This window comes from Phascolarctos cinereus, unplaced genomic scaffold (assembly GCF_003287225.1).
Source record: "Phascolarctos cinereus isolate Bilbo 61053 unplaced genomic scaffold, phaCin_HiC Scaffold_5;HRSCAF=322, whole genome shotgun sequence".
NCBI lineage: Eukaryota > Metazoa > Chordata > Mammalia > Diprotodontia > Phascolarctidae > Phascolarctos > Phascolarctos cinereus.
Window position 1 is genome coordinate 257,305,202 of NW_027555958.1, and position 12,278 is coordinate 257,317,479.

A 12,278-nucleotide genomic window follows, 5' to 3' on the forward strand; every position below is an offset into this window, starting at 1 on the left:
TCTCTTCAACCCATCGCCATGACTAGGAAATCAGCCAAGAACATGTAGACAGGTCAGGAACGTCTTTTAACATTTTCAGAAGCACATTTGTAGACATCATTTCATTTGATCATCATCATCATCATCATTGTTGTTTGTCCTTTGTTCTCTAAGAGTTCTATGACATCAGGGTGATGATGCCATGACATGCAGATGAATTGGATTTAAGTGAGCATCATTATAATCCTGTGGGATTGGTACCAACCAATAGGTATTATTATTTCCATTTTACAGATGAGAAAAGTGAGGAAATTTTGAGGAAGTTAAGTGACTTGCCTCTGGTCAAATAGCTAATATGTGCCAGAGGCAAGATTTAAACCTGAGTCTTTCTTGATTCCAAGTCAAGGTTCTTTTCACTATAATACACTACACTATCTCACCAATGTAAAATGCTTTTTCACTGGTTACAACTCACTCTTAGGCATAGTCTCCTTCCTGGCTTCCTTGTCCTGTTTCAATAATCCCACAGCTTCTTGAATACTCTGGGCTGCCCGGAGTCCAGATTTAATGGCCGTGTCAATCCAACCATGAGGAAGGGTGGTGTGCTCTCCTGCAAAGTATATCCTCCCTTCAGGCTTGAAGAGCTCCTGGGAATAGTCTACATATTGGTAGGGAGTAAAGAAGGCAAAGCAGCCCATGGAGTAGGGATCTTGGCTCCAACGCTTGACCACAGAGTAGGGACAAAAGGCTTGAAGCTCTTCCTTGGGGCGATTATGGATAGCAGCCAAATCCTCTAACACTACATCTACTACCTGTTTTTGATCCATGGCAGCAAAGAAGGTAGAGTCATCATCCAGGGTGTAGGAGGCCAAGATGACACCAGTTCCATTGGGAAAGTCATGATTGGGGTAGTAGATAAATCGAGAGGGACGGTCTGTTGTGGATTTCCCACCATAAATGCCATCCTGTTCCCAGAAGCGCTTGGTGCAGGCCAGGATCACCTTGGTGGCACTGTTGTAGTGGATTGAGCGCAGGGCATCATCTTTGCCTGGAGATAGAGGTGGGTGGAAGTGGAGGAGCCGGGCAGCCTTAGCTGTTGTCGCCACAATGGCATAGTTGGCAGTCAGGCGGGCGTGAGGCCGAAGTGGGTCAGGTGTCTGATGGACAATATGGACATGGTTTCCATCCCTTATTACCTGCTCTGCTTGTGAGTAGAGGCGGACAGTGCCAGGGATGAGGGAGTCATGTAAGGCCTTTGGGAGCTGGTCAAAGCCACCAGTAATTTCCTCAAACCTAAAAGGAGGAAACATGGTGAGATGGTTATGCAAAGGATGAGGCAGATATGGATTTAGTCTTCCACTAGGTCTTCTGAGGGGGTCTTGCAATTGACAAGGCAGTCCCTAGCAAATGGAAAAGTGGGGCAATTGTCCTGTACTGTCCTGTATTTGTGTGTGTGTGTGTGTGTGTGTGTGTGTGTGTGTGTGTGTGTGTGTGTGTGTGTGTGTGTATTCATGGGTTCTGTGCTGCTTTGGTACCAGGTTAGCCTGCCAGTTTATGGTAACAAAGATCTGAGGTCCTCATACATACACTACCAACTAGTTAGGGATCACTACCTTGTTCTTTTTCCTTTCTACACAGCTTCTCAGTAGATATACATGGCTCATTTTAAAAATGTTGATTTAAACTGATTTTATTCAGTATTTTATTCTGATAATTGGGGATATTGCAAAACTGGGACTGGGAATCACTAACTCAAGGGTACTCCCTCTTCAAGAGGCCCTGTAGCAGGATTAGAAGAGAGAGGAAGCAGACTGAGCTCCTTAACACTCTATTGAGCAGATCAAATTGGAAGGTAAGGTGGAATATTTTCCATTTCTTTGGGGCCCACTATCTGATTTATTTTAGACTTTGTGGATTAATTGTGGATTAGAAAATGTGGATTACTTGCTAGATTATCATACATGTGACATGCATCAGTCTTTTTTACTAGATCATAAACTTTGATGCAATTAGAAATTGCAGACAAGAATTTTAATTAATAGAATAAGAATTACAAGTTCTTAGACATTTTGAATTGTAAAGGACTTTGGATATTAGCTTCCCACACAGTGCAGTATTCTCCTTTATATGGTCTCAACAGGTTATTATCCAGATGTTGTGTGAATACTAACAATGACAGGGAATTCACCAGATTGAAAGGAAACCCTTTATATTTTTAAAAACAACTCTACTTATAAAAAAAGTGTTCCTTTTATTCAGTTGAAATTTGCCCCTCTGGTAGTTTCTTAGTTTTCCTAGAGCATGAATTCATAAAAATAATTGACAAATGGTCATGATATTATTTTAAAGATCTCAATACTTAAACCATCTTGATATGAAAATGACTTTATTACTAGTATCCTCATATACCTCTATATAGCAATATGTTTTTTGGTCTTTCAAAGGATATAATGTTACTTGTAATTATAGTATGAATATATATATATATATATATATAGTATGAATGCAATTAAAAATTACATTTCCCTCCCTTTACACTGCATCAGTTTGCACATAAAGCTCTTCATGAAGTCCTAAGTCCTGCAGGTTGGCTACTCTTTTACTACTCTGTGGTCTGATGACATGAGGTTGTCAGCATTTTGGGTGCCAGTATGACTGACTGAGCTAAGACACCCAACATAAGGTTCTCCTTTTCCACATCTGGAAAACAAGGAAAAATAGGGAAAATATGTCTGCACTCTGAGATATGAAGGCATGAGTTTAAATTTCATTTCTGTTGAAATTGAGTTTGTCTAGAACAGGGGTTCTTAACCTCTTTTGTGTACTGGACTCCTTTTCAAAATGATGTTTTTAAATGCATGAAATAGCATATATAGGCCTACAAAGAAAAACTATATTAAAATACATTTCTTAAAATATATTTTTAAGAGTTCACAGGCTCCAGGTTAAGAACCCTTGATCTAGAAGCAGTGAGGTTTAGTAGAAAGAGCAATGGATCTGGAGTTTGGTGATGTTGGTTCCAATTCTACTTTTGCTATTTTCCCCATTCTGATAAATAGCAGACTTGGACAATTTACAGGATCTGTTGGGCCTTACTTTCCTTATTTGTAAAAATGAAGCTGTGACTAGATGATTTCTAAGATTCTGTTTAGGTCTTAATGCTTTTATCCTACCTGGTATGCACTGGGAAGACTGTTTGGTCTTCAAGACTTTTTAACAGGAAGGAAAGTATAAAGGCAAGAATGTTCTATGAGTCATTCACAGGAGAATGGGTTATTTTCACCTTATTCTATTCACCCACCATGCAGGATGGATGAAGAGTTTTGGTGAATAATTATGCTGATAGTCATAGATATGGATATGGATATGGATTAATATGGAACGGGAACTGCATTTACATTAAAAGGTCTACCTCATCCAGTTTCCAATTTCTGGCAGTGGTACCAAGTGATTAATCTGTTATACCCTGCTAGCTGCCTTCCATGACGTCTTTCTCAAAAACTAGTTTTTTACTCAAAACATGTAGGAAAAATAGTGTAGTGGAAAAGATAATTAGGAGAAACAACAGACCTAGTTCTAGTCCCAATTCCTTCACCAACTCTGTATGACCCTGAGCAAATCACTCAGTCTCTCTGGGCCACTGTTTTCTCATCTGTCAAATCAGTGTGTTGGATTAGATGGTTCTTTTCCTCTCTAGCATTCCATGATTTTAATGACCCATTGTAGATGAATTGCTGTATTTAGGGTCCTGACTTTAGTCAGGTTATCTTAACTCCTTTTGAACTTGTTTATATTTTTATAGTGTCCTAATACTACATTTTTCAAGCTTTAAGCACTGTTGCCCTTAGTTTTACCATTCAGAAGGATATATACAGCTGGGCATGAAATGGAAAGAGATGAAAGAATAGCCCTTGCCAGTTTTTTTTCCAAAACAAACTTTGACATTTTAGGGATTTGTGACTTCATATTCTCCCTCACTAACATAGATCACAACAGTATCTGTGGCTATATAATTCATTACATGGTGGCTAACCTTATGATCATGAGCCTCTATGTACTTATCTAGGCTGGTCCACTGACCACAGATTAACAGTCCTGAGACTAATACCCAAACACTTTTCAGCTTGGTATCCTCTGCTAAAGGTTCAGCTCTATTGGTATAGCCCTTTAGAAGCCACAATTTCATGCCAGGAAAGCAGGCATCAGAGCACAGTTAAAAACAAAAACAAAAACAGAAACAAAAACACACATACTAAAATCTCCTCCAGCTTGCAATGTGTACATTTACACCACCTTTCCCCACTGCCAGGTAAGCCTTCTTCTTCTTCCTGTTTTCTCTCTCCCCTTGCTCAGAGAGAGCAACATCTCCTTGCAGTAAACATAGCCAGAGTCCTTCCAAGATCATGGGATCATATAGAATGACAGATTCAGAATTAGAAGGAAATGTAGAGGGCATCTAATCCTCATTTTGCAGTTGGGGAAACTGAAACCCATAGAAATGAAATGACTTGCCCAAGGTCACAAGGTAGCAAGTGGCAAAGCTAGGATTTGGACCTGGGCTCATGACTCCAAGTCCAGTGCTCTCCCCACTCCACTATACTGACTTCCATGCAGCATCCCAGGCAAAGTCCAGACAGAGTCACATTAGGTCCTGCTGCACAGGTACCATTTGACCTATTACCTAATGTAGTCATTGCTTGATAGATAGCTTCTAAACCTTGTTATTTTACCTAGTTTTGTGGCTGTCTACATTTAGGTGAATGAAAGGTCAGTTCTCCCATGCTTCTCCTGCTTCTCCTCCCTCTCCACCTCTCTAGCCCATCCTGTCCCAAACCTCACCTAGGATTTTGGAAGAAGAAAATAACTCCTCTTAAGGTCTCAGTGAAGGCTTCATAGTAACCAGCATCAGCGTTCATGAGATCTCCAATCATCTGCACTGCACCCCGACTCAGATTTCCCACCTTAATCAGATATTCCTTCCATGGCAGAGGGGGGGAAAAAAGAAAATCAGAGGTTGAAAATCTTTGCATTGTGAGAGATTACAATATCTATCTCTCTAATTCTAGGCAGGACACTCAAGGAGGAAAGGAGTCTGAGTTGGAAAGACACAGAATCCATGTAGCATAGATTGATCCAGGTCAGCCCAGGTCAGGCTAGGACACTTCAGATGAGTAATGACTCCAGAATCCCAATGTCTCTTCACTCACACAGAAGAGAGGCAGGGTGATGGAGGATAAAAGGATCTGAATTTAGAAAGGAGATTTGGAGTTGAATCCCCGCTCTGACACACTGTGTGACTAGGATAGCTGTGCAGCAGGGGGCAAGTTATATGACTTCTCAGAGTCTGTAAAATGGAGATAAAAATACTTGTGCAAGCTCCTTAACTGGGTTGTCATAAGGAAAGCATTTTGTAAACCTTAAAAGTGCTGTATGTATAAGGTTTATTTTGTTGAATTCTTGAGGTAAAACCTCTATCCCACCTCAGTAAGGATTCGTGCTAGTCTGATAAATCTGATTAACTGTAATCTCTTCTCAATTTTTGTGGGTGTCAGGGGAAGGTAGGAGGGCCAATGGGGCTAAGTGGCACTGAGAGACTGACCTTAGTGGAGAAAGAATCGTATTTTTCTAGTATTTGGCTGCAGTTGTTCTTTTTCAACTCTTCCACCACCTGGGGCAGAGAAGGGGAAGAGAAAAAATGTTGAGAAGGGGATTCTTTCTTTTCTCACGATTTACTCCCATCTTCTTCTTTGTTCATTTTCTCATACCCTCATTCCCACCAGCTCTTCCCTTAGCATTCATAGACTTGTTTTGTCAGTGTATTGGTTCTGCATAGTCTGGTACTGGGTGTGACATTAAGGCTTCATTTCCTACTGTCCTTGGGCTGGTTGTAGTATGGTAATATCAGGATTTTGAGTGATAGGGAATACTTTACAAGGAAGGAGTTTATAAAAGTTGGACTATTGGGTGGCCACATAAGTAGTCATGGGTGAAGGAAGTAGTGGGGCTACAGATGGAGAAAGAGAAAGAAGGGAAGCACATAGGTCCATTAGAACATGAAGTTCCCAAAATCAGGAGCCATAGCTGGACCCTGATTATACTAGAGTCTCTAGGTTTTATCAAATTCTCAAGCTTGCCCCTATAAATTTTCCACCAAAATTCTAGGAGATAGAAGGCACTGCATCCTAAATATCTGCCTCTGGGACTGTACATTCTGAACTGTATAATTTTCCTGTTGTGATGTGGAATCAGGGAAATTAAAGGGGAATTAGGTAATAATTTCCCTAGAGGTATAAGAGATTGAATCCATTTGTGTATTACTAAAGAGAATACCCTTTTTTTAAAAACCAAATTTCCTTTACTTGCTATTTATTGTGTTTCATGTCTTAATTAAACACTTTGAATATTAGGTTTATGTGTCATATATGGTCTGACAATAATGTGGATTTTATGAGGACTCTTGGGCCATGAGTTGCATAAATAATTATACAGAGTATCAACAGTAAAACCATGAATAGATGCATTATTAAGAGATGCTACATGTGTCTTGTGTGTTTCCTGCTTCCCAATTAGATTGGAAGCTCCCCAGTGGTTGTGGCTGTTTTCCACATCAGCCAGGAAGCTCTCTAAATTTAGGTAGGGACTGTCCCTAAATTTAGATATGGAGAGAAAACAATCTGAAAAAGGGGAAGGGCCTTTTCTCTCTCATAATAGATTATAAATTCCCTGAGAGTGAGGCATTCTTGTATATCTAGTAAAAATGTTTAGGCATACTTTCCCCTTCCCATTGATGGTGGGCCACTCCCCTCCATGCACCCATATTGTGGGGCCAACACTGATGCATCCTAAGTTCTCCTGAGTCTTGCTACTGAACCCTTAGGACCTCCAGGACTTCTTTCTGCCCAGAAGCTGAAACCTTTATATATGCTATCTCTCTCAATTCCAGTATAAGTTCCCTGAAAGCAAGAAATCCACATTTTTTAAAAAGATTTTATCCTTAATGCGTAGCACATAGTGGGTTTTTCTGGAGACTAGGTATCCCTATGTCACTCAAGCTTAATTAAGTAAAGCAACCCTTAACTGTCTGATCTCATTGCTTGTCAGTACAGAAGTTTTGATCTATTGCCAATTCACCCCTCTGTAAGCAGTCTGGTGGCCTCCCATTCCTAGAGACTCTGGATATTGATGCCAGACGCAGGATAGATACCCAACCAACTTTAGTCTTATAGCTCAGAACTTCCAAGCTCAACAGCCTCAACCTCCCAAAAGTAAGGATTACAGGTATGTTCCATCATACCTGGCAGTAAATATTTTTTAAAAATTTCTTTCATTTATTCACTCACCCATTCATTAATTCATATCTCTTCACTGTGTCTATTGCTAGGTGTAACAATGGACATATAGAACAAATGCTGAATAGCAAACTCTCACCAGAAAGATATCCAGGGAGGGAGAAAAACTTGCACTGTTCAAACTTCCAGAAATAGCGATAGCCTGAGTTTGGGGATTTAGCGGCTAGGCCTCCTGGGGATTTGCCTAGTATGCTTAGGGTAGGTCCTACCTTGGCTGTCCAAGACTTACCTTCCTCAAGGATTCATCAAATAATTTGTCAGCTGTTTTCCCCTTTTCATCTGACCGGACAGGGTAGCCAAGGAGGCCAGGATTGGCTTGTATCTCCCCAGTCCGTCGACGCACTCCATTGATGAGGACCCACGTTCGGTCATCATATCTGGAGAACTCATTCAGCTTCAATCCAAATTGACTGATGAGTTCACGAGTAAACCTGGTAGGAGCACAGGTCAGAGGAGTTCATGAAGAAAGTCAGAGATTCAGGAAGAAAGCAGAAAATTTATGCTATGCACCATAGCTCCCTTTGCTTATTATTCCTACCTCCAATTCACTTTTCATTTCTTCCTGGTAAGATAGGAATGGCTGGGGAAGAACTGGCTACTTGACAGTCACCCTATTTAATTTTATTTATTTAGTATATGTGATTATGTTTTATGTATTTGAGTTTTTTGTACTTTAAATAGAAAAATTCAGTTTTCTTTAGAGAAATGGGGTGTGTGTATATGTGTGTGTGTGTGTGTGTGTGTGTGTGTGTGTGTGTGTGTGTGTGTGTTGGAGACAATTTGGTTTGGAGAAGTATTTTTCAGTTTTCCTTTTTCAGGGGATCAAATGTTCTTACTTGGAGGTTTTACTTTCCATTTCTCTGCTTCTATACAGAAGCTGTACTCTATCTACCACCTTAGCCCACACAGATCAGGGCATATCTTCTGATAATTCTCTAGGAAGGCAGATTGTCCAGCCTCCATTTTCCTCATCCAAGAATCTATCATGTTATTAGAAAGGTCTTTCAGAGCTCTCAGTCTTCCTTACTGCAAGCATTTCTTTTTATTTTTTTCTTATTCCTATCATCAGGGAACTGAATGATGACATCTTTTACTTAGAGCAGACTTTAGACTTTCCATATTATATTTTTGCATTCACTGGAACTGACAATAGAATTTTAGAATTGTATGGATTGCATTTTAGAGCATTCATTCCACCCCCTCATTTTATAGATGAGGAAATTGAGGCCCAGAGGCAGGAAGTTTTGATTTGCCATGGTCATACTATGCATTAGGACAGATCCAGCATTCGAATACTTTTTGAATACTCTTGGCTCTTGGTCTAGGACTTTTTCCAATATATCATGTAGTTGGTGAGCAATTGTTCAAATAAAATAATATTTGTAAAGCACTTAGCATAGTGCCAAGTAGGTTCTTAATAACCAAGTCAGTAGTGAATATAAGTAGCAGTCGTTTATGTTTTGGTCTTACCCTCCTAGATTGATTTTTTTTTTTTACTAGGTAATAGAGACTCTTCTCTGCCTCATTTCTTACCTAACCTTAATCACTGAATGGGCATTGCCTCAGTCAAACTGAAACCTGTGAAAGACCTTAGCTTTAAAAGGCCAAAGTCTCTTGCTGCATCCAGGGCCATCTCCAGTCATCCTGATCTATATCTTGCAACTGGATCCAGGTGACTCTGCACAGATCTGCCTCACTTAAATTCAGTTCACTTGCATTTCATGGCATCACCTCCCTGAGGTCATGATCCTCTTTGAGAACAAAAGACAAACCTGTAGTCCAGGCCTTAAATCTTCTTCTCTGATTTTTTTTTCCTGTCAATATCCTTAAGCTGTCTCTTCTAGCTTCCTCTCCCTACTCCAGGTCTTATCCTTGTTATTTCAAGGATCTTCAGTTCAACAAGGATTTATTAAGTGCCTCCTAGATACTAGGCATTGGGCTATATGCAGGGAATACGAAGACAAAAATGATCCTACTCCCTATTTACGTCCTATTGGGGGGGAAGCAGTATGTGCAGATTAACAAATACAAAATATTTTGTTTGGACCTGTGATTTTATTGGTGTAGATATTTCTTGGTGAGGAAACTACCTTTGTGAATGCAGATCTGCAATAGTTCTGCAATTTGCAGCTTTAAAGATGTGCCTGAGGCACTGAGGGATAAAGCAGCTTGTTCACACTCGTGCCTAGCATGTTGTCTGAAACGGAACTTGAGTTCCATTCTTCCTCACTCCATGGACACCTGTCTATTTCTTCAAATGTGAAATAGACACAAAGTAAATACGAAGCAATTTGTACTTGGGGGTGGGGGTGGGGGTGGGGGTGGGGAGAGAACACTAACAACAACTGTGTATACTATAGTTAGTTATTTCCTGATTAGAATGTGAATTCCTGGAGGACAGGTTTTGTTTTTGACTTTTCTTTGCCTCCGTGTTTGGCACAGAGTAAGTGCTTAATAAGTTCTTGTTGACTGACTGATTAACTAACAGCTGGAGAAATTAAGAAATGCTCTTTGAAGGAGGTGGCACTTGAGCTGAGTTTTGAAGGGAACTAAGGATTCCAAGAAGGGAGGTGAGGAGGGAGAGGCATGAGGGACAGACTGTACGAAAGACTGAATATTGTATATATGGAACAACAGATCAGTCAGTTTGGCTGGAAAATAGAGTGAAGTGAGGGGGAGTAATGTATAATGAGCCTGAAGAGATAGGTTGGAGTAGATTATGCAGGGCTTTAAATGCCAAAACAGGCATCTGTATTTTATCTTAAAGGTAATAGGGAGTCAGATCTGTGTTTTAGAATTATAAGTTTGGCAGCTGTGTAAAGGGTGAATTCGAAAGGAGAGACTGGGAATAGAATGGGTGAAGAATTTCCATTTAGGAATCGATGACAATAATTGTTTACCTGTGGTTGGCAGGGATCCGCATGGCACCAAGTTCAGCATACCACTCTGCTCCAGGCACCCGATGAGTCTCAATTCTCCCACCTACTCGCCCAGAGGCTTCTAGCACAGTAACCTAGAAAGATATACTATGCCCAGTCTTAGTGAAATCAGGTTTCCCCTTAAGCCCTATCCCCACACAAGTACCACACCCCTTAGATCTCATCCTGATCACGCCTCTCCTCCCTTTTCCCAGATCCCAGTTACAGGCACTAGCTCCATTCCAGCTTAGACCTCTCTCTCTCTCTTACTAAGTTTGGAATTAAAGACTCAGGGATCTAGCCATCCACCCAGTCCACTCTCCTTCCTATTTTCTTGATTTCTTTGCTGTTCTTGGGACAGCTAAGTGGTGCAGTGGATAGAGTAGCATCTGGAGTCAGGAAGACTCATCTTCCTGAGTTCAAATCTGGCCTCAAATACTTACTAGCCATGTGACTGTGGACAAGTCACGTAACCCTGTTTGCCTCAGTCTCCTCATCTATAAAGTGAGTTGGAGAAGGAAATGGCAAACCACTCCAGTACCTTTGCTAAGAAAACCCCAAATGGGGTCACCAAGAGTCGGATGTAACTGAAACAACTGCATAATGTTACTTCCCTCCCACTGCCTTCCCTTTCTCATTCCTCTCTGAAGTTTTAGGCCCAGAATTCTGGCGTCTTCAGCTCTTATACCTGGTGACCAGCATCCTGTAGGGCTTTGGCAGCAGTAAGCCCAGCCATGCCAGCTCCAATCACTACCACATTCTTCTTCTCAGTGGGTGCTCCCAGGCCAACCCTCAATAGTCTGAGCAGGTCTTCATATTGGGGGTCATCAAAGCACTTCACCAGCTCACTATTAAAAGCCTGAGAGGAGGGGCTCAGCAATGCTATACCCATGAGGAACAGTTTCACTAGAGATGATAAGAGAGAAAGACTAGAGTCAGGAGAATAGCTATAACACTAGAGATGTCTGGGATTCCAGACATGTCAGTAGATTAATGACACAACCTATCAGAGTCTCTTCTGCTTTCTCTGGGGTTGGGAGAACCCCAGAACTGGCAACAACTTTTAAAAATCACAGCTTATGTTTACATAATGTTTTAAGCTCTACAAAATGCTTTCTTCAGAACAACCCCTGAAGGAAAGTAACTTAGCACTTAGTGTAGTGATTGGCACATGATAAGTGCTTAATAAATGCTTTTTCATTTATTCATAATTATCTCCATTTTCAGAAATGAGGAAAATGAAGCACAGAATAACTAAGTGAATTCCCACAGTCACACAGCTAGGACTCTAGACTCCAGATCCATTAAGGACATTGAGCCCTTAAAGATAGATTAGAGGACTTGTAAAAGACCCATCTTTTTACTTTAGAGTAAGATTTTATTCCACTCCACTTTCCTTATTCATATACCAAATTCTTTCAAGATCTCATTCCACTGTCTCTTCATCTCAATCCATATGAAGACCATCTTAACATCTAACCTCCATTTTTCCTTCCATAGATGATGTCTATTTCCTTTTGCCTATTCCTCTCTCTTTTAATGAGGGATAAAGGAATAACCTTGTACCTGGTTCTGTTAAGCAGATGTGTCTAAGGATGGCAGGTGGGACAATTGTTCCAATCTTCCATTCTTTACTTTAGAGTGGAGGCTTATCATGCCACTCTTACTTTGATTTAGGGTTTGCCTAGATCTCTAAGCATGGCTTTTTTCAGGCTGCTAAGTCTTACTCTGATTCATGGCTTTTTTAATTTCATTCAGTCATTTAGCAAACATTTATTAAGAACAAGCTGCATGTAGGAACACTGTGCTGAGTGCTAAGGATATATCAGGTTATACACATATCATGTATATCAGGATATATACACACACATTATCCAGAGGTTCCCAAAGAGGGCGATACTGCCCCCTGAGAGGCACTGGAATAATCCAGGGGGGCAGCAGTAGCCTTGACTGCAATTGAGGGGCACTGAAGAAAAATAAGGGGGCAGTTGAAAAACATAAGGAAAGAAGAGAAGATAACATTTTTTTAAGG

The 12,278-nt window shown here is 40.6% G+C and overlaps 1 protein-coding gene across 1 annotated transcript; it reads right to left on the minus strand.

The window, feature by feature from the left end:
• Positions 1 to 368: 368 nt before the first annotated feature.
• On the minus strand, positions 369 to 11,236 carry LOC110194214 (L-amino-acid oxidase-like). Its single transcript, XM_020966407.2, has 6 exons — positions 10,935 to 11,236; positions 10,229 to 10,341; positions 7,558 to 7,759; positions 5,579 to 5,647; positions 4,819 to 4,955; positions 369 to 1,272 (listed from the first exon to the last, which is right to left on the minus strand). The coding sequence occupies exons 1-6, from the start codon at positions 11,136 to 11,138 to the stop codon at positions 444 to 446; spliced, it is 1,554 nt and encodes a 517-aa protein (XP_020822066.1). The 5' UTR covers positions 11,139 to 11,236; the 3' UTR covers positions 369 to 443.
• Between the last annotated feature and the right edge of the window lie 1,042 nt (positions 11,237 to 12,278).

Excerpts from the sequence above, each read along its gene's own strand:
- LOC110194214 (XM_020966407.2), bottom strand. The coding sequence starts at position 11,138 with ATGGGTATAGCATTGCTGAGCCCCTCCTCTCAGGCTTTTAATAGTGAG. Across the intron at positions 10,342-10,934 it reads TACAGGATGCTGGTCACCAG|GTTACTGTGCTAGAAGCCTC; the intron begins GTATAAGAGCTG and ends ATATCTTTCTAG. Across the intron at positions 4,956-5,578 it reads ACGATTCTTTCTCCACTAAG|GAATATCTGATTAAGGTGGG; the intron begins GTCAGTCTCTCA and ends CTGCCATGGAAG.